The 21604-nt window shown below is 65.5% G+C and overlaps 1 protein-coding gene across 1 annotated transcript in view; it reads left to right on the forward strand.

The window, feature by feature from the left end:
• Nucleotides 1-21604, forward strand: part of TCERG1L (transcription elongation regulator 1 like) — an 81121-nt gene that overhangs the window by 33217 nt on the left and 26300 nt on the right. Inside the window, exons 5-6 of the mRNA XM_054584935.1 lie at nucleotides 18666-18757; nucleotides 20126-20214. Coding sequence (XP_054440910.1) covers nucleotides 18666-18757; nucleotides 20126-20214 — 181 coding nt within the window. The remainder of the gene's footprint in view (nucleotides 1-18665; nucleotides 18758-20125; nucleotides 20215-21604) is intronic.

Here is a 21604-nt window from a genome sequence, read left to right on the forward strand (position 1 = left end):
CCCTGTGTGGCGCATGTCCCGTTGAGGCCGGCGGGCTGGGTCCCGCCCACATCCTGAGTGGGTGGGGGTGTGTGGCCAGGATGGGAGCGACTCGGGCGGGAAGCGCAGAGCCTGCCGAGTGGGCCTTGGAGTCGAGCCCCAGCGGGCCTGGCGGAGCGCCGGCACCCGGCCGCGCCGGCCCGGCCAGGGCGTCCCGGGGAGCCAGGCCCGGAGCTGCGTGTTCCCAGAGGCACGCCTGGCTCCGCGGCCGGCGGGCGTGGGCTTCCTTGTTTGTTTTACGTTGAGAGCGGGTCCTCGTCCTGCTACACAGGGGACCTCGACTGCGTTCACAGGACCCGCCGCACGGGCGCCGGCTGGCCTCGCTGCCGCCGTGACTGCGTCTCACAGTCCGGGGAGGCCGGTCCTCCCGCTGGGACCGGTCCCCGTCCTGGAGGGCAGGGGTCCAGCTGCAGAGCCAGCGCCTCAGCAGCCCTCACACTGATGTGTAAATTGCTCTCTCAATTAGGCTTTGCTTCAGCAAACAGCAGAGAGCAGGATACACAGACCGCGTTTGTTCAGGGCTTACCTGGAGCCAGGTGCTGTTTCACGTGCTCGGAATGAACAAATGAGCTCGTGGAACCTCCACAGCGGCGGGGGTGGGGGGCAGCTCTGGCTGCTGTCCCCTTCCATTGATAGGGACAGGAGGGACAGCCAGGCCAGGCAGGCCGAGGGGGCCCCCTGGGCTGGAGCCTGAGCTGAGGCCGTCAGCTCCCGCATCTGAGCTCTTAGTTTCCCCGGAATTCGAAGAACAGAATCCTGTTTAAACACCTTGTAGGAGTTACAGACATCGGGTTCCAGTGAACAGATTAATTTTATAACACGAACAGTCATCCCAGTTATATCTGTTTTCTGTTTGAGTTTCCGCACAAATGTCTGGCGAATGGGCCGCCCGGATTCCAGGCCCCCCAAGGTCATGGGAAGGTTGGTGTGCGGGCGCTGATTCTGCAGAGCCTGGGGGTTCCACCATCTTCCCGGTGCCGGGGCGGCACTGGCCGTGGGAGGAGCCCACGTGGCCTGCAGGGGGGTGAGGGTGAGCCACACGACGTCTCCCAGCGAGCATTTGGCTGGAGGAACACCTCCCGCGCCGCTGCTGCAGCCTCTGGTGGAGGCTGGTCGGGGAACGGCTGTCCGGGTCGCGGGCCTTGGCGGGAGCAGAGAGGGGTGCTCGTAGGCCGACGAGCGATTCAAGTCTTCGGATCCCACGTGAGGCTGAGGGCCAGGCTCTCCTAGGAGAGGACAGAGCGTCTGGAACCTTCCGTGCGTGGCTCCGGGAGCGCGGCCCGTGCCGCCGCCTCCGCTGTCACCCGGGCCTGGACCCGCGGTCCCGCCCTCAGCCGCCCCGGCCGCTGCGCCGCGGCGCCTCCCGACTCCCCGAGAAATGAGCTTTGATTTGCATCTGCGGTTGCTCACAAACATTCATAAGTTAATTAGTTGTGTTATGAGCCACCGGTAAATAGGCCTAATTCGGTGGCTGTGGGTGTAATTAGGGACGCCGGAATGGCAGGCTGCGTGCGTCCAGGCCGGGGGGCGCCCGGGAAGCTTCCGAGCGGTGTCTGCACGCGGGTGTCAAATCACCTGGAACCTCCCGCTTCTATTTATCGTTCCACTCCGGAGTCTGAGCGTAATTACGGGCTCATTAGGTGAAGCCTAATAATTTTGATCTTGCAGATGCCAAATCTAAAGTAATGAGTTTCCATCGTGCACGTAGCTGGATGAATGAAGCTTCCCATCATGCAGTTAGCCAGATGTATGAAGTTTTCATCGTGCCTTTAGTTGGATGATTGACATTTCCCATTATGCTTGTGGCTGGAGGAGTGATGTTTCCCATCATGCCTTTGGCGGATAAATGAAGTTTCCCATCATGCCTTTGGCTGGGTGAACGAAGTCTCCCATCATGCCTTTGGGACACTCCGACTTAAGGTCATGGACTGGACACCAAGAAGGAATTCGAGGCCTTGCAGGATAAGCTGGGGTGGCTTCCTTGGCCAGCCCCTGAGTCAGTGTTAGGATGGCGTCAGAGGGCGGAGGGAGGGGACCGGGAGGTGACACGCCTCAGCTGAGCCTGACCGCCCTTCCGTGCACCCCCCAGGGCTGAGACAGGTGGCCTCTCATCCCCGGAGAGATGGGGTGCCCTGGCCACCCACCCTTGCGTCACCAGGCCTTGTGCTGTGCGCCTGAGCTTGGCTAGACAGAGGGAGAAACCAAGAACTGCGTTCAGCTGGGAGAGCTCCGCAGTGGGCGCCGTGGGTGCCTCCAGCCTGGAAATACCACGCTCAGCCAACTCAGGACGCGCAATGGCTTCCCTGTGGCGCTGGAGGCCCCGCTTGGGAAGGCCTTGAGGACCCCACCCCGGAATAATAGGAGTCGTAAAAGCAACCCGGTTCCACACCACCTGCGCCCCGCGGGTAAGGCGCGGCTGGGCGCCCCTAGGCCTGACTCCCTCTCCAGAGGACGGAACCGGGGCCCGGAGGGTGGTGCCTCCCCTGCAGCGGCCCCGCCGAGGGGGGCGGGCAGGGTGCTTTGTCGGTGGCGGCTCTCCCTCCCCGCCCGGGCAGCGGCAGAGAAGGCCTGCCCCCGAGTGTGCCGTGCGCATAGCTGCACAGGACCTCAGAGACGCCAGTTTCGTCTCTGCCGCTGTTTCCTGACCGGGGCGGGGAGGGACATCAGTGAGGTCCCTGTCCCTTTTCCACAGCAGCAGACGACGGTTTGGCTCAGGACTGAACGAAGAGGGGTGTCTGCTTATTTGGCTGCTCTGGGGCCTCACTGTTCCTGCATAATCCTTCTCACTCAGGGAAATGGACTCCGCCGGCCGCTGTGCTTTCAGGAGGCGCCTGGGGGCCGGCGGCCGGGCCGGTCGGAGCTCCCTGGGATGGGGCCGTGGCCCAGCCCCGGGGCCACCAGCTGGGGCTCCAGAAGGGCAGGCAGTTGTCGGGGGGGTGGTGATGGCGGCCGTGATGACGGGCGGTGAGGATGATCGTGGTGATGATGGTGGTGACGGTGGCGATGGTGGCGGTGATGGCGGTGATGGTGGCGGTGGTGGCGGTGGTGGCGGTGGTGACGGTGATGGCGGCGATGGCGGTGATGGTGGCGGTGGAGGCGGTGGTGGCGGTGATGGTGGCGGTGGAGGCGGTGGAGGCGGTGGTGGCGGTGATGGCGGCGATGGCGGCGGTGGAGGCGGTGGTGGCGATGGTGGCGGTGATGGCGGCGATGGTGGCGGTGGAGGCGGTGGTGGCGGTGGTGGCGATGGTGGCGGTGATGGCGGCGATGGCGGCGGTGGAGGCGGTGGTGGCGGTGATGGTGGTGGTGGTGATGGTGGTGATGGTGGCGACGGAGCAGGCGGCAGCAGTGGTGGGTGCTGGGTGGCAGCGGGGGTTGAACTGTTGTGCTCAGGAGCAGCGCCCCGACACAGCGGGGACCGGCATTGCAGGAGCCCCGGGGCACAGCCCGGGGTAGGACAGGGCCGTGGCGCTGCACTTTCAGGGGCCCTGTCTTACCCCAGGGGCACCGGGCGCTGTCCTGATGTGGGGGAAGCTCGTCCAATTCTAGTCCTGCCTGCCGGGGCCTGGGTGCCCAGGATGGCCCCCGACCCGGGCCGACCTGGTTCCCGCACCTGCGGGGAGGGCCTGGCCGCGCTGCGCCCGGCCGGACTGGGTCCCCTGCCCGCCCGCCCGCCCGCCCGCCCCTGCGTGTCCCTCTGCTGCCGTTCCCAGAGCACAGGCGCGCATGCCCTGGGCGCTGTCCAAAAGCGGGCCCTCGGAGTCCCCGAAGTGAGCCTGCGTCAGAAAGGGAGATTGAACAAAATGTCTCTGGACGTTTTATTTTGATTAAAACGTTAAAGTGCACAGCAGCTCCTCATGGAAATTGTAAATCTCCACCGGAGGAAAATGAGAGGCGAGCGCCGGCGGGCAGTAACGCCTCGGTGCTGCGGCGGCTCGCGCTGCCGCCCTGATCTTCCGGGGGGAGCCGTGTGCTGCCGAATTAATTTTTCGAAAATGAGTTATTGACTGAAGTTATAATTTATTACTAATAAACAGAATATGTTTGTAACCTGGGCCTGATGGGACAGTTAGCCAAGCAGGAGAGAGGAATAATATGGGCGAGGGGGAGGGGCGGCGGGAAGGTGCCCCCAGGAGGGGCGGGAGCTGGGGCGCCCGGGGCCGACCCGAGAGCCTCCCGGTGGTGCGGGGTCCCCTCCTGTGGCGCCCTGAGGGCTGAGGGGCGTTGTCTGGGGCTCCTGAGTGACCGTGGAGAGGCTTAGTGACCTGGCAGAGCACCACCACGCTCCGCTGCAGAGCGGATAACCCCCGCCCCTCCCTTGTTAGGTGCTGCCCCGGAGGGGGCGGGGCTGGGAGCCCCTGGTCGGCGGTGGCTCCGGTCACAGCAGAGGCTACAGCAGATGGAGGGTGGGCTCTGTGGCGGGGAGCGGGGGATCTTGGGGGCCCTGGCACTGGTCTCTGAGCTGGCACTCCCTGCGAAGCAGGGACCTCGGGAGACCTCCAAGGCCACGGCCTCCTCATCTGCAGGAGGGCATGGCGTCCTCCTGAAGTTACCGAGCAATGTGGCAGGGAGAGAGAGAATGTCATGGAAACGTGTGCCAGTGTCCGGCACTGCCCCGAAGTTCAGGGCAGAGCCCTCCTCACCGACGCTCCTCGCTGAGCCCCAAGCGCAGCTGAAGCCGCGGAGGAGAAGCGGGCCCTCTGGGGTGTCAGTCCTCCCTGCTGTCGGCCCTCCCCGCAGGTGCAGGCCGGGGGCGTGGGCGGCCCCCGGGCGCTGTCGTTGCCGGTGCGGGATATCTGTCATCTCGCTGCTTCAGTTACCTCATCGTTCAGATTCCGGGATGTTAGACAACAATATTTAGAAAGCATTTTTCGGACAATTAATATTAAAACATAAAGTCTTCTTTCAGCTTAAAATGATTTAAATACATTTACGCAGAGAGTTGTGAGCGGTTCAGGCTATACTTTATTTTAACGCGTATTTAAACGACAGTGGTAGCGATTGCGGCGGCGCGCGCTGTGCGGTCGCCAGGGCAGGAGGCCGACTGGCCGCGGAGCTGCCGGGACCTGCGGGGTCGCTCGGGGGTGGGGACAGGCCTTGCAAGCAGCAAGGACCGCGGATTTCACGTTTATAACTACGCTTGTCTAGACAGCGGCGTCCAGCCTTTCGGTGTCCCTGCGCCACATGGAAGAGGAGTTGTCTTGGGCCACACGTTAAATACATTGAGACATGTAATCACCAAACAAACAAAAATCTCATCATGCTTTAAGTACATTTATGATTTTGTGTGGGGCCACATTCATAGTCACCCTGGGCCGCGTGCGGCCCGCGGGCTGCGGGTGGGACATTTAATTTGTGATCACGGATTATTTTACCGGGCGGCCATGTGTGTGAAGGGCCTCTTCCTCGGGCTCCGACAGGCTCTCCTTCGTGACTTTTAGACGCCCCCACGTCCCCCACAGCCGGACCTTCCGCCGGAGAAGCTGCCGCTGCCCGCCTGGAGCCCGGCTTCCAGCAGGGTCCCAAGTGCGGGGTCGGGGGGGGGACCCTCCCCACGAATCACCGTGCGACTGCCTCGGGCCTCTGACGTCGGCCGGCGCACCCAGCAGGGCCTCCTCCCCGGCCCATGGGCCAGGACAGAGCACGCCTTCTGGGAGACTCCGGCGTCGGACCCGAGCACGGGCACTGACCGTGGCCGGTCACAGGGTGCCCGCGCGAGACCTCCGGGGCGAGGGATGCGAGTCTGGGGGCGTCTGCCCCGTCCCTGCCCGGCCCCCAGACCCTCTCACGCCTGCCTGCGCTGGGCCACCAGGAGCCCCTTGATCTTCCCGGGATGCCCCGACCCCCGTGTCTCTGACCCTCTGCGGTGACCCCCGTCTGTAGTCCCATTCCCTGTGCGTGGGCTCCCAGGAGCGGGGCTGTTGCAGGCCCCTGTCCTGGGCCCCCCGCTCCTCACCACAGCCACTTGTCAGGGGCACAGCCGGCTCTGCCCCTCCCCGGCCACACTGCCCACAAGCAGGGAGCGCAGCGGCGGGGCTGCGCCTGCGTGGGCTTTGCGCGTGGCCTGTGCTCGGCCCTCCTGTGAGGTCCTGCCCGCTGACCTTGGCCGGACGCCCCGGCGGGCGGTCAGTGGGCGCCCAGGGTGGCGTTGAAATGCTGTCGGCACTTTTTATTGTGGGATGTAGGGCCGCCGGCCAGCGCTCCACGCTGAGGGACCTCGCCGGCCGTGAGCGCCTGCAGCGCCTGCTCTGCCCGCGCCCCCCGCCCCCTCCGATGTCACCAGCCACGTCCTGGACTCTGCGTCCGGGCTCCCACTGCCTCTGGCCAACGTGCGCGTGTTGGAGACCGCCAGGGCTGCACAGCGCCGGCCCGCAGGGCGGCGTCCTCGGCGTGTAGGCTCCGGGGAGCAGCCCCTTAGCGGGCGGTGGCCCTCCCAGGCCCACACCTGCCCGGCGAGGCTGCGGAGAGAGGGGCCGGCAGCGGGGGCTCGTCCTCAGGAAGCTGCCGTTCTACCCCCAGTCGGCAGTGTGGTCTGCGAGCGTGTCGGTGGGGGACGCGGGCCGGCGGGGCAGCCCGGGGGGAGCCACCGGGGACCCATTCCCGCCTAATGCGGTTTCCCGAGGACGCCGCGCGCCACGTCCAGCTCCTTCTCCCCTTTTCTCTCACTTTTTGATTTTATTGCCATTTTTTGACATTAGAAGAAATTGAAAACCTGTTTAGATTTCATAGCTGCACATTTTAGGAGTCAGGTAATACAGCCCGTAGCCGGGATGCGTCTAATTTATGCCGTGCGCCTCGCCTTCTTAATTCCACGGCGTTCCACGGAAGGGGTCTGCTGGGACGGGGCACAAAGTGCCAAGATGAACATTTTCATTCCCCTTTTAAGGGAACCACTTATCAGGCACAAGAGGCCATAAAACCAGGTCTGAGAGGTGGGCTTGCGGCAGGAGGGGCCTCGGAACGGAATGAGCCGTTGTCCGGGACTCGGGGGGCCCGCCGAGGGGCCCCAGGGCGGGCGACGGCTGAGGCCCTGGACCGACCCCAGCGCAGGCTGGCTGAGCCCTCAGCCCGTGGGCGTCACCTGGCCGGAGGCCATGACCTCTGCAGCCGGGCTGGGACCCTCTTCTTCTGCCTGCTGATATCGCGAGCGGGGCCGTGGGGGAGCCCGATCCCCAGTTTCCTGCTGGCATGAAGGACCAGGTGACATTCACGCCTCCGACTGCCTCTGTGTTTCCATCTGGGATGGGTCTTGGGAGTCGGGGTCGCCGGGCCCTTGGCAGAGCCTGGCAGGCGTGTCATCGCGCCGGGGGTGGACCCGGCCGTCCGCGCTCCGCCTCTCAGCTGCGCTTACGGGGTCGGTGCGAGACTGGGGGCGAGCTTAGACGTCCTGCTGGGAATCGTTGTCTTACCTCGGCCCTTCTGCGTGGGTGGCCTCACGGGGCCCTGTGCCTGGGAACATCCCTGTGTCCCGGGTTGAGGGTCGTGAAGGACGGCCCCTCCCACCCGGCCACCCTCACAAAGCGCGTGCACGCGGCCAGGGGCTGTCGCGGGGGGTTCATCGCCGTTCGTGAACGCAGCTGCTGCTCCTCCGGAGTCTCACCGTCGCGCAGGAACCTTGAGGGCCGAGGTTCCGGACGGGCCCTGGATTCCAGGTGGAGCTGCAGCGCGTGCGCCTGGCAGGTGGCTTCTGCTCCCCGTCACCTGTCATGGCACGAGCACCGCGGGCTGTGCTGCGGCGACCCGTGTCCTCTGCGGCGAGGCAGTGCCAGCGGCCCCCCGGGCTGTGGACCCCTCAGCTCCCGCCGCGCTGTGGAGTGAAGGCCCCGGCGGAGCTGGGTTCCTGGCGCAGGCGAGGGCCCTCCCAGGGGTGGGGGCCCCTCCAGAAACCAGCGGAGCCCCGAGGCCCCTTCAGGAAGGGCTCCCGGGCACTGATTAGCCCCGAGCAACGGGATTTCCTTTCCTCGGTCTCCGTGTGGGGCCATCGGCGGGTCCGGCTGATGCTCGCTGTTCTGAGCCTCCGGATGTGGGCCTCAGTCGGGGGCCTTTCTGCCAGCGCACGGGGTCAGCAGCTGAGCCGAGGGGCGCCCACGCCGAGGGGGACAGCTGCACAGGCTTGTCCAAACAGGCTGCCATCGCTTACGGCTCACAGCTGCAGGCTCCCGGCTGGTGGCGAAGGTGCCCTGTGCCTGTCAGAGCCGGTCCCGGGCGCGGCGGGGCCTGAGAGCCGGCCTGGCCGCCGGCACCAAGGCAGGGCCCCTAACCCCGGGAGGGTCCGCCCGGGTCCCTGCCCCTGTCAGTGAGAACCTGGGCGGCCGGACTTGGTGACACGCGGGCGCCCTTGCCTTCCCCCTGTCTTGCTCTTTGACCTGGAAGATCAATATGTAACGATGACCATTAACATACTCTGCCGTGCATAATGCACTCCCAGGTCCAATACGCACCCTAATTTTTCCCTCAAAAATTTGGGCAAAAATGTGCACATGATATGTGGCAAAATACGTGAAGTCCAGGAACAGACCCCCAGGTGGTGAGGAAGGCGTTTCGCGTCGGGTGAAATGGGTCACTAGGGGGCCGGTGTGGGGAAGACAGGGCGCCCCCTGGAGCAGGGGAGGGCGTATCCGTGCGCCACGCCTTCGCCTGGACCCTTCCGGACGGACACGCGGGGACGACGCCCCGGAACGTCCCGGGAACACTGCGCAGAACTGCGCTGCGCTTTGCGGCACAGCGGCCTCTGTCTGACACACCAAAAGCCCAGAGGCCCTGAAGAGGAAGAACAATCGGAAGAACAATCGGTTTGACCCTTTAAGTGTAAAAATGCGGGCGGGGCCATCAGACGCTGGCGGAAACGGAGCCGAGGCAGGAGTACAAAGTCCGCCGAAGAGGAGGTGCAGCTCCTGGAAGGAACTCGGACGCAATCGGACCGATGCCACGTCTCCCTTAGGACGCAGGTTCCACAGGGCTGGGAACGCCGTCTGTTTGTTCCTCCTGCCCCCCTGCCCCCACCGCCCCAGGCCAAGAGCAGCACCTGGCACGCAGTAGGTCCTCAACGAGCATTTGCCGAAAGAGGGCACCAAAAGTGAAGTGCGTTCCTGAGACACGCATTGTCACCGTGGGTCGGCACAGGCCAACGCCTGAGCCCGCCGTGTGGCCGGGGCGGACGCTGGCACCCCCAGCCCCTTTGGGGCAGGAGCCACGCTCGTTAATTAAAATTAAAAATGGGACGGCGTTATCAGACCACAGAGCTGCGCAGCCTCCAACGCAGCCAGTGCCCCGCAGGGACTCACCGGACGTGGGCATGGGCTCCCCAGGTGCCAGGTGACAGGGCACAGGGCTGCTCCTGGCAGCGGGAACCGTGGCTGCACAGACGGGAGCGACCTGCGCCTCCGGCCCGGGGGGCGGGGCCCGCGCGGTCCTCCCTGCCGCGGGGCTGCGAGCCGTGGGGCAGGACGGGGCGTGCCTACTGACCTGGCTCTCGGGGATGCATGGTATTAGATTTTCGACAAAGGTGCAAAGCAGGTTTTAATAAGGTACATCTGTACACAGAATAAACACTTGTCGGAAAATGCATAAATACCTAAGGAAACTCACAGTGCAGCTTGGTAGGATTCATTAATTCCAAGGAAAGATGTGTCTGGATTTAACGAGAGGAGGGAGACGCGTCTCGTTCGATCCACCTGCATTTTTGAAATTTGAATAATTAACAATGGATGTACCATCTATTAAAATTGAAATTGATTTAAAGAGACAGGCACAGAAACACACCCTCTGAATATGTCTGACTCACACCAGCAAAACCCAAAGCCAAAACCATCGAGGTGCGTGTGTGAAGCATCTTTTGAATTTTCTGTAATAATTGCCCTGAATCAATGTAAATTATGTGCGCATTATTGATCGCAGAAGTAACTGAAATACAGAGATTCGGCTTTGATTTTGCAGTGCTAATTAGGTGCTGGGCCACCTACAAGGGAAGGTGTTTTCTGTAGCCGTTTGCCTTTTATTTCGGAGGCTCATTTGTCCCTGACGTGGCCTGGGTGTTTGCAGCGCGGACGAAGTGGCCGCAGGCGGCGGGGACCCAGGACGGCCTCGGAGGACTCGCCAGTGCCCTGCAGGGCGCAGCCCGGCACCCCGGTTTGTGGCGTTCTGCCACGTCGGGCGGGGCTTGGACTCCCGCTATTGCGGCTCGTTTCCCTTCCCAGCAGTGAAGCTAATTGCATCAGAAACAGTCGGGGACTTCACAAGCATTCCAAATACGCAAAGAAGGCCACCAATACGCCGCCTGGAAGGCCTGGCCCTCTGCCTTCCTGTCAGAAGTCCCCTGCTCCCGGCGCTGACCACCCTGGAGGCTGGTGGCGGCGGGTCTGCCTGGCGCCCACCGCGGGCTGCGCTGGGGACGGAGCGAGGGAGAGGCTGCCTTTCAGGACGGGAAGGAAGGGCCTCCCGGGGCGCAGAGCATGCGCTTCACTCACTTCCAAGCGGGTCCTTTTCTGTTAGGCGGGAGGGGACCTCGGGGCGGCGCGGCCAGCGTGCGGCACGGAGGCAGCGGGTGGCAGGCTCCTCTCGTCACCTGTGCATCCTGAGTCCCCCAGAGCAGCGGGTGGGGCGCTTTGCGGGGCGCGGCGGTGGCCCGCAGACCACTCTGCAGGAGGACCCAGTGGCCCAGGCGTGGCCCTGTAGGGCAGCCGGGCGTTCGAGGGGCAGTGAAGGGGCTGGGAGGAGGCTGTGGCCGACGTGGGGACCTGGCAGACACGGGCGCGCAAGGGCAGGTTATCTGAGACTCTGGTTTCCCATCAGGGAGTTCAGGACAGACCTGCGGGTGGGGGTGGGGGTGGGGTGGGGGTGGGGCGGGGGGCGGCGGTGGTGGTGGTGATTGGGGCGGGAGGGGCCAGTCCCAAATGGGGCCATCAGCGCCCCGTGGAGTGCCCTCTGCTGGGCCCCCGGATGTCCCTCGCTGTGCCCTGGGCGAAGTGGGGTCCAGGGCAGCGCTGGGTCAGCCTGGGCCCAGACTGCAGTTGCTGAGCTCTGGCAAATGCCTGCTGCTCACGCGTCGCCCCTCCTTCACAGACCCGTCTGCACCAGGGCGGGGGCGGGGGCGGGGTGTCAGTGAACCCGACCTGGGACCCTTGCCATCGCCGAGGTCACCGTCTTCGGTGTCTTGAGCCCTCGGCCTCGGTGTCAGCTTTTGGCCTGTGCTTCTCTGTTGCTCTTGAGCCAGGACGTGTGCGCCGGGTCTTGCCTTCTCCCGAGGGTCAGAGCCCGTGCCTGACACGGGGAGGGTGTGGGCGGGGCGGGGAGGCCCGTGAGAGGCGCTGGGCAGGTGGCGGGGCAGCTGTGTGGGCGGGGCCTGGGGGGCGTGGCTGCAGCCCCGACTTCGCCTGCGGCAGAGCCACCCCCTCCAGTGTGCCCAGTGCCACCTTGACTGTGTGACGGCCAGAAGCGCTGCCTTTGTCCCTGGGAGGCTGCTGACGAAGGCACCACCAGCCAGCGCGCGAAGTGGAAGCTGAGGACAACTCGGAGGCGTGTGCCGTGCGCAGTGCCAGGCGCAGGCCGGGTCTGGAGCCTTCCGTGCGGCAGCCCGTCTGCCTGTCAAACCCAACGCACAGGGACAAGTGTCTTCCGGGACCAGTGACCACGCTCGGCGCTCAGCCTGCCCTCACCCTTTTGCAGCGAGGTTCTAGATCCACGTGCACCTCCGATATTCCAGCGCCTCTCCTCAGCGGCCCCGGCGCGGCTGTTTCCGGAGTTTGCAGAAGCCTGAGTTCATCGTCCTCTGTCCTCTTTCTGGGTGTTTCTGTTGGTTGTGTGCTCACTTCTGGGGTTAGTTCTCCACAGTGCTGTTTCTTCCTTCTTCTGGTTTTTATTGGGGTGAAGTTCATGTGGCATAAAATCACGATCTCAGTGGGAACGGCCGGGTGGTATTTAGTGCGTTCGCAAGGCTGTGTGCCCGCCGCTGGGGCTCTGTCCGGCCCCAAAGCCTTTCTTCCGTGGAGGAGGCCTCCTTCCGTGACCAGGGCCCACCGCAGCCCCGGAAGCCGCCAAGCTCCGCCGTCCCTTGGGTGTCCTGCTCAGGCGCCTGGCCGCCTGGGGCCGCGCGTTTGCACGTGAGGACCAGCCAGCGGAGAGGCCAGCTCCGCCCGTGGCCCGTGGGCCCATGTGTCCGTGTGGGGCAGCTGCAGACAGATTGCCCTGGGGTCGGGGGAGCCGGGGGCGGGGGGTGGAGGGCACCATCCGGCGGGCGATTCCCGCTGCCCAGAGCCTCGCTGGGCCGCGGAAACCCCGCCCGTGGCCGCAGCTCTCGCCCGGCAGTGTGTCCAGGGGCTCCGTGGCCCGCTGGAGCCTCCGTGGTTGGATTGCTCGGCCCGTGGGAGGCACAGATTGACAAGCCCACTGACGTCTTCCAGGGGGCGGCTGGGCGTGCATTTATGCGCGCAGTTAGTCGGCCCTCCAACATGCGCCCAGCGTCTATTTTGTGTCAATCACACAGTTGGCTCAGAGCAGAGCTAAAGAGGAAAAGTGTGGCTTCTGTGTTCAGGACGCTCGCAGATACATAATGACTCATTAAGTGCGTTCTGCTCGAGTGGCAATGTGCATAATGCGTTTTAAACACAGAAGGACGAGGAGGCCTGGGCACTGCAGGCTGCGGGGGCGGGGGGGCTTTGCGAGGGGCGGGGCCCTGGGGGGCAGACACGGAGGCAAATGCGGGGACTGGCAGCGTCCAGGGCGGAGCTGGTGAGGTGGAAAGGCCACCCCCGGCTCGGCCCCGCCAGCCGCGGAGGGAAGGACTGGCCATCCAAGCGGGGAAGCGTTTGGCCCAAGGGTTCGCTGGTCTTCGCTGAGCGCCCGCGCTGCCTCCATACCCAGCAGACGACGCGCCAGCGGCACGGCTCCCGCGTCGCCAGAGTTCATCTTCCAGGAGGGGGGCGCGTCCCCTGAACCCCAGGGGCGGCCTGTGCAGTGCGGAGAAGCGGACCGCGCGCGCGTGGGCAGGGCGAGGGCGGGCAGCGGTGCGGTGGGGCGCTCCAGCCGCGCGGGTGGGTGGCCAGGCCCGGGAGGCGCTGCGGCTGCGGAGGGTTCCCAGAGAACAAGGCGCGGCCGGGGAAGGGCGGGGTGGGCTCTGCCGCAGGGCGGGGGGCCACGCCAGGCGCGGCCCGAGGCCGAGGCGCAGCGGAAGCGCCGGCTTGCGGACCAGAAATTCTGGTTCCAGGGGACAGCGAGCTGGCCCGTGGGGTAAGCGGCCAGCGGAGCCGGGACCGGAAAACCTAAGGCACGAACCTTCGCCCGAGCCTTTGCAGAACAAAGGTCTCTTTTTACCAGAGGCTTTGTGGTAAGTGTAGGCTGGACTGTTTTTAATTTTTAATACCTTTCAAAAGAAACAGTCATGAAAAATGCAGCTTCCTGGGAAAGTTTCTGCTGTTTCTAAGCCTGAGCACAAATACGGGGAGCTCGGGCCGCCGGTCGCCCCCGCCTCCTCCCACAGAGGAGCCTGACCTCGTCGTAGAACTGCGTGTGCGCGCGCGTGGCCGGGGGCGGGGGCGGCCGGGGTCACGCCGGCAGGTGACAGGTGCGGCGCCCGGGCCTGTGTTTGTTAAAGGTTATATTTGCCTCGAACTAATTAAAGCCATTTGTATCAAATGACTGGAAGAGCATCCCCTTGGTAAATAAAGAGAATAACTGAAAGAAGGTGCTTTAAAAAAAAGTCCGAGGTAATTTCATCAGCCGAGAGGAGTCGTCAATCCCGTGGCATCGAAATGGGGACAGCAAACCAGCCGGGCGGGGACGGCGCCTCCTACAGACCAGCCGCGGAGATCGGCCGGCTCCCTCCGGGCGGGGGCGGGGGGCTGGGGGCGACGGGCGGGGCGGCGACGGCGAGTCCCCTGACGCCACCTCCGGCGCAGGCCGGTCGAAGCGGACGGTGGAGCGCGCTTTCGGGCACCGGGCGGACACCCTCGCGAGTGTCTGCTCACGCCAGCCAGGCGAACGGGTTAGGTGAGGAAGACTCTCCCACATCACGATTTATGTCTGGGAGGATTGTTTAAATAGATGACGTTCATTCCTCTCAAATTCCGCACCTAACGAGGCGGCCGGTGCCAGGGCCGAGGACGCGGAGCGAGGCCCCGCCTCCCGCAGGCGGCAGGCCGGGGAGCCTCAGCGCGGGCTTCCCTCTGCCGCACCGCGGCGGCGCGGCGCGCGCTTTGCGAGAGGCAGGTGGCGCGCACACGGGACGCGGGCCCAGGGAGGGTCTGGGACGTTCAGAAGGGCAGCTTGACGTGACACAGGCAAACACGCACGCGTGCACGCAGACGCTCGGAGGGTCGCCGCTGCGTCAGGGCGGCCTGACGTCTGCGTCCCGGGCCGCGGCTGCGCTTGGACGTGACGTGAGCGACGGTCTCTCCCAGAGGCCTCGAGAGGGGCCGCCGGGCCCGGCGCAGCGGTCAGGCCGCGGCAGCGCTTCGGGAGGCCCCGCCAGGCGAGCCAGCCACGTTCCCCGGGAAGGGACTCGGCCCCGGGGGAGTCTGCGCCTGCGGGGGGCGGGGGGGGGAGGAGACCCCGCCTGCCCACCCGCTGGGCCGGGGCCCCCCAGCTTGCTCAGCCCCAGGCAGACCCTGGGGGCGCGCCAGGCTGGCCGAGGATGCGTTTGCCCCGACACTGCTCCACTCTGGTCGCAAGAGCGCTGCCCGGCAGATGCTGCCGCGCGTGGAGAGTCTGTGCTCGGCAACGCCTGCCCCGTGCCGTCCTGACCGGAAGAGCGAAACTCTGGGAGGGTCGCGACTGTCCCCGCCTTTCGGGAAGTGCGAGGCGGAGCTGGGCTTTGAGTCCCGGCCTGTCTGAGCCCCAGCCGCATCCCAGTGCTCAGCCCGGCCCCCGGGGGTGGTGGCCGCCGTGCCTCCCTGCCTGATTCCGGCCCCCCAGGCCAGGGCTCCAACTGAACCCGCAGCGGGCGGGCTCCCTGGAGGGTGGGGGGCTCCAGGCGTCCAGAGAACTGAGTTTGTCTCAACGTGTGGACCAGGGAGCAGCGGGGACCCCCGGATGGGCGGGCGGGGTATGTGGTGGCAGGGGGGCCGGTCCCCCAGGGTCCCTGCCCTGAGGCGGCGTCGAACCCAGAGGCCTGGCGACGCCGCTCCCCTTCCAGGCAACAGACATCACTGTCGCTCCCCTGGGACACAGTTGGGGACGGTAACTCCTGTCCCAAGGGCTCGGGCCTCGCAAACCTCCCTTTTATGTGACAGTTGCTTTCATACGGAACCCCGTTTCTCAGCGGAAGTGTTTCTCTTTGATACAAGTTAACAATGTCATTTCGAACAGAGCACGTTTAATCGTGCGTTCCTCTTCCACGTGTACCTGCGGGCCACGCGAACAGGCCTCTGGGAAGCTCTACTCCCCGCAGCTGCGGGCGCCGCCGCGGGGGGCGGGGCCGCGCCGCCTGAGGCTGTGACGGTGCTCGCGTTGTCCGAGTGGAGTGTCCCCGGCCGCGCACAGGCTTCTCCTCCCGTGAAATGACACCAGTGGCAGCAGGCGGCCTTGAAAACAGGCTCCCGTGTGCCGTAAAACTTGATCCTGTGTACTACATGCAAAAACTCTACATGGCACACTGTGCACGTCCTGTATCGATAGACCGTTATTTATCGTGAGAATTTCATGTGTGTCCTCGCGCTCTCTCCGTATTGTGCAAACGGGGGACAGAGAGGGTGGCGGGTGTCACCCGGCTCTGGTCCCATCTCCCCTCACTGGCCCCGGCACCCGGGGTGGGAGTTGAGTCCCTGACACCTCGATGACTTCGCACTTGCTATTCCTTGCCCCCGTGACGCCCCTGCCCTTGGTCCCAGTCACTTCCCACCTGGGGGGTCTTGGCTTCAGATGACTGTCCCTGAGCCTCTGTCCACACCGTCATAGGCACAAGTCACCTGCTCAGCTCCAGAGGGCCCTCGCCTGGCCACACTGTTGGCCGGTCACGCACTGCTGGCCACACTGCAGCCCCAGGCCTGAGACACCCGTGTGCCGGGCGGGCCACGCTCAGCACACACTTTGACCAAAAGGTGAAGCGGCCACTCTCTGTCTTTGGGAAGGACTGAGGTCGCCAGGCACAGAGACGAGGTCGGGGCTTCCAAACCCGCCGGCGGTCGCCTCCTGCAGTGGGACCAGACGCGGCTGCCGGGAGCCCCGGGTCCCCCGTGAGCGGCGCGGTGGCAGAGCTGCACCCGCCGCCGCCTCCGCTGTAGCGGTGGTCGTTTGGGCTCATGCGTGCCGGCTGCAGACCGTAGGTCAGCCCGGTCCTCGCTGACCTCAAGATCCAGAGGAAAGCCTGAGACCCTTGCTGGGGACTCGAGTGCGAAGGCGGTCGTGTTGGTGGGCGGGACTCTGCCCGAACGCTCCAGGGTCGTGAGGCTGGGCCGGGGGCCTACACCGGTGGCCGTGGAGGCTGAGGACCCAGCGTGACCGCAGTGGACCCCAAGGGCGGCGGCTCTGGGGGGCGGCTTCTTCGGACCTCTGTTCAGCAGTCTCCGATGGGAAAGAGAGTTTGAAAACCAAGTTAAATGATACAAAATTTGGTGTCTTGCATTTGGAACCCAGGCCAGCCCGCCCTCTGAGCCTCACACCGGGACCCAGGGAGAAGGCCGTCCCCAACGGCCTCCCATGGGGGCGGCCTCCGGAGGCCCGGGGGCGCTTTCTCACCAGCTGCAGGCCGACAAGCCCGCAGAGCGCACAGCAGGCCCCGGGCCGGCGACGGAGGAGGGGCCTTCTCGTGGGGACCGAAGTCCGCTGCCTGCCCTGGAGCCCGGGCCGGGGCCCCGGGCTGCTCCGCGTGCCGGGACAGTGGCGCCGCCGCGCCCTGGGCTGCCGCAGCCCTGGTGGGTGGGCTTGAGGCGAAGGGGGGCTTAAGGGGCGCCCTCTCTGCTCTGGGCTCCCCGTTCTCGGCAGCAGCCGGGCCTCCCTCGCACCCCGGCCCCCGGGCTCCCCTTGGGGTTGCGTGTCTCCCTCTCCTCGTGGGCGCCCGCGGGCCGCGGCTGGTGCTGAGGCGCCGCCCGGGCCGCGCTGCAGCCGGGCTCCGGCCACCGTCCCCGGGGCCCCTCTCCCGGTGCCTCCGCCCTCACGGCGGAGTGGCCTCCGGAGATCGATGTGTTCTTCAGGCCTCATTGAGAGCCGTATTCAGTGGACCTGAGTGTGTCATTTTTATTATCTTAAACATAAATTGCATTTTTCCCTTATTATCGAATTTTTCAAAGGAGCCCAGCGCTGCTTAAATTGACAAGTAATTTGAGCCCTCCCTAGTGGCTTGCTTTGTAACCTGGAAAACAACTCAACGACTCTATTTTTCTTCTGTGTACAATAAGATGGTGGCTCCTGCCGTGCTGGGGTATCGCCGAACCCACTTTAAGGCGGTGCTTACGGTGAGCCTGTCGGGCTCAAATGCCCCCTGTTACTCTCCTTGAGACATTTCTGCAAGTGGCTGGTCCGTGATCTGCTCCTGGCGGTGAGAACATTCCTGTGCAGAAAAGCGGTTGCTGGATGGTAGCCAGCAGAGGCCGGAGCTCCGGAGAGTCCGCACCGTCTGTTGCCGCCCCACGTCCTACGCAGGCCTCCCCAAGGACGGAGGTCGCCGGGGAGAGCCATCTGTTCCCGACCACGGCTCTCCGGTAACGGCCGGTCTGCTGAGCTTGTTTCCGCGGTCCCTCCCGTCGGCTCAGCCTGGGTGGCTGGGAGGGTTTTCTCTGCAAACCCTTCCCACAGCGGCCGGTGGGCTGCAACCACCAGGAACTCGTCACCCCTGTCCCCTCCAACCTCCCAGCATCTGCAGGGTCGTGAGGTACAGACTGGGGGTAAGGGGTCCTCGTAGTCTAAGAGAAGGTGTCCCCCCTAGTTACACGTTCTTCAGAGGAGGTTGGTTGCGCAGGAACCATCTGTCAGAGTCGCGACTGGCTGGCCATTCAGGACAGAACAGGCTCAGGCCCTCCTCTGCCCTGTCCCTTGGGGCTAGTCCCCATCTCTGAGCTAGGAGTACGCCCGTGAGCTGGGGGCGGGGGGGGGGGGCGGGTGAATGGTTTGGGTTTTCCTTCCAACGCTCAGCGGTAACGGTGGTTTGTCCTGGGGCCTCTCCTGACATGAGTTTACCGCTCGCCAACATTTAAGGAGGATGAGACCTCAACTGCGTTTTATATGCAGAGTCCACACCTTTGACATCCCCCCTCCCTCTTCCCAAACAACTGCTTTTCAAAGAGCTGGCGTGGCTGGTCCCTGGCAAAGTTGGCACCGTGTCAGCGATGAGCTAAAAGGGTGGGGGTGGGGTGGGCTGAGGTGGCCTGTTGTGGCCACTCGGCGCGGAAGCCTGAGAAAACCTGGCCCCACGTGGGCCCCTTGTCTTCTCAGGGAGCCTGTGTGTCCCTTCGAGCCGTACCTCGCGTGGCCTGGTCCAGGCGCTGGGGCTGGCGGGCTGTGGGCGGGACCGAGCAGGCAGGAAGGGGCCGTGGAGGGACTTGTTGCGAGACCACCGTCCGGGCCATGCGACTGCGCCGTCCTGCGGTGCACAGGGTGTTTGCGCACCAGCTGAATGTCCAAAGCCACGTCTCACCCTTGTTTGGTTTTTCCGAAGTGACGTGGCAGGTGCAAGGCTAACGACCTTTGTTTTGGCCCAGCAGATAGAGGCCGGGACCCGGCCTGCACGCCTCGCCCTCCCGCCCTGGTGCTGCACGCGGAGAGGAAGAGCCCGGCCGGGGACGGAGGAGACAAGGTCGGTCTCGGGACGCGGCCCCCTGGGGGGAGGCCTGGGCTGCACCCCCTTCCCGCCGGCTTCCCCACGAGGCCCTCGGGCAGGGCCACTTGGCCAGTCCCACGCGAGACGGTCAAGCCCAGCAGTCGCAGGGGACGCCTGGGCAGGGAGGAGGCGTCACGGAGGTTAGGCAGGGCGCCAGCCTTCCCGCCGGGACCCGGGGCCCCGAGCTCGCTGGGCGGCCCTGCTGGGCGGCCCTCGTGGCCACCTGGACAGTCGCAGGCGGCGCGTGGGGCCCCCGGCCTGTCGGACAGGCCGGAGGCTCTGGTCCCCGCGGAGTCCCTGACCCTCCCCTCTCCCCTCACTGCTGTCAGTTGTGCCTCCGCGCTGTGACGTCCCCGTTGGCACGGGTTCCGGGCCAGTTCCCCAACCGTGACGTCCCCGGCCGCGCTGCTGGCAGCCACGGCTTCTCCTCCGTCCCGGTGTCCAGACGCGGCGCAGGCTGGCCACGAATGTCCGTGCACATCGCGCGGTCTCCGGACGGAGGGCCTGCCCAGGAGCGGCCAGGCCGGCGGGTCCATCGCCCGACAGGCTCCGTGGGCCTCGGCCGCTGCCCCGCCGCTTGCTCTGCGTGCCTGACTCCCCAGCACGCAAGCGGAGCTCCGCGCCCTGACGGGCCGTTTTTATCCCCGACAGAAGGTGGTCGCCCACCTGCGTGGCCTGGCGGAGGGGCCTCCGCAGAGAGCGGCCCAGAGGCCCGGCGCCGCCGGGTGTAGGGCCCGTCCCTTCTCCCATCACAGCCCACTGCGCACGGAACCGCCTGCCCCTCGTCCCGCCCCGTGAGCTCCGCCCCGCGGGGCACTCTAGGAAGGGGCGGCCGCTGGTGCCCCCAGACTCCGCGGGGACGTGGGCTCGTCACTTCCCCCTGCCATCAAGGGACCGGGTGGGCGAGCCGCAGCTGCACCCCGGGCCCCTCGCGGCTTCGGGCTTCCCTGCCACTGAACGCGGTGTCTCGGGGGCACGGTGACCCCAGCCGCGGGGTCGGCCTGTTTCCAGAGAGGGACCCGGTGGTCTCGCCTGGGCCCCGGGCACCAGGGCAGCGGGAGCAGCCCCGGGCTGTGTCTCCGTCTCGCGTCTGGGGCAGCGGCCAGCGTAGCTCGTCCGGGGCAACCGGGGGCGCCTTTGTCGGGGTCCCTCCCCGCGGCCTGGCGCGCGGCCGGTTCCGCCTTCCCGGCACGACTGGCCGCTCCCCTGAGCAGGTCAAGGTCTCACGGCCACCGCAGGCAGCTCTGCCGGCAGGAGGCTGTTCCTTCTTACTTGGCTGCTGGTAATGAAGACGAGTGTTTAAACACCGTGTAAAAGGCGCCCTCCTTCTCTTTCTGTTGAAAGGAGCCCCCGTCGGTCCCAGTGACAGGAGAGGACGGAGCGGCCGAAGGCAGCAGGCCGGTGGCCTCCGCCCCGGTGCCCGGCTCCCCCTGGTAAGAGGCCCTGAACCCCGGGAGCCATGAGAAATAGCCTTGTCTTGCCACCAAAGAGAAATGCACGCTCCTTAGGTAAGACTGTGGCTTAAAAATTAATTTGCGACTCACGGCAGGTAGAGTTCTGTACCTTGTCACGTCCTGCAGGAAGGAAAACAGTGTTTAAGTGATGAGATTCTGCTGCAGTGCATTTGCGAATATTTATTAAAATAATAATGCGGGTGCGTACACGTCAGACCCAGGGTCTGCAGAGAGCACGGCGCGCGCCGAGCTTCAGCGCCCCCGCCGCCCGCCGCGGGGAGAGTGGCGGGCGGCTGTGCCCGGCCACAGGCCGGCTCTCGCCGGCCGCCGTCTTCGGAGGGCGCCACACGCCAAGCTCCCTTGGTGCAGGAGTCCCGTCTTCGGTTTCTTAAAATGTCCTTTTATCCCAGGGTGATTTGGAAGCAGAATGAAAAGGTTATCTCAGGAAAAGTCAGGCTTAGGGCTTGACACTCAGAGGGAGGAGGGGGCTGGGGGGGGGCTGGGCCAGGCGAGTCACCGGGGAACCGCGCCCCCGAAGGGGCAGGCAGGGCGTCCTTCCTTCCCCCGGCCCGGCCCGAGGACCTGTTCGTTGTCCGGAGCAGCGGGCGCCGCCCCGCCCGCCCGGTCCGTGGTCAGTGCCCGGAGCCCCCGCGGCCTCCCGCGCCCCGTCTACCCCAGAGCCCGCTCTGCGCCCCGGGACCGTCTCCAGCGGAAGCGCCTCCTTGCACTGACGCTGTGACAACGCTGACGAGTGCCCTCGGCCCATTCGGTTCCGACACGGCTCCCGGGTGACCCCGCAGGCTCCGGGGCCCGTCCCCCAGAGGCCTGCAGGGTTGGGGCTCCCGCCACCTCCCTTCAGGCTCCATAACGCGCTGAGTGACCCCCAGAACCGGGAAAGTGCTTCCCGTACGATCACAGCTTCGCTGGAAAGACACAGCCCGGGAGAGGCTGGAGGAGGGACCCAGGCAGGGTTTGGGGAGGGGCGGAGCCTCCCTGCCCTCTCCTGGGCCACCCCCGCCCAGGACAGTGACACGTGCACCCGCCTAGAAGCCCCCTGCACCCTGCTGTGCGGGGTTGAAATGGGGGTGTCATTCCTCAGGCCCAAGGGGTCACATCGCTGGCCAAGGGACAGACCTCAGTCTCCAGCCCCTCCCAGGAGGCGGGGCTGAAGGGTCCGAGCCTCCAGCCCAGTGGCCCGTCTTTCCGGTGACCAGCCCCACCCCGACTCGCCTCCTCGCCCGCGTGGTCCCGGGGGCTTGCTGCTTAGCAGACTCTGCAGCCGCTCGGCCAACTCCAAGGTTGTTTGGAATCGGAGGCCAGGAGCTGGGGACAAAGACCACGTACTTGCGTCTTTGTGCACGAGCCCCGT

The sequence above is a fragment of the Pteronotus mesoamericanus genome, unplaced genomic scaffold (assembly GCF_021234165.1).
Source record: "Pteronotus mesoamericanus isolate MK-2021 breed Mesoamerican mustached bat unplaced genomic scaffold, CSHL_Meso_final contig_1201, whole genome shotgun sequence".
Taxonomy (NCBI): domain Eukaryota; kingdom Metazoa; phylum Chordata; class Mammalia; order Chiroptera; family Mormoopidae; genus Pteronotus; species Pteronotus mesoamericanus.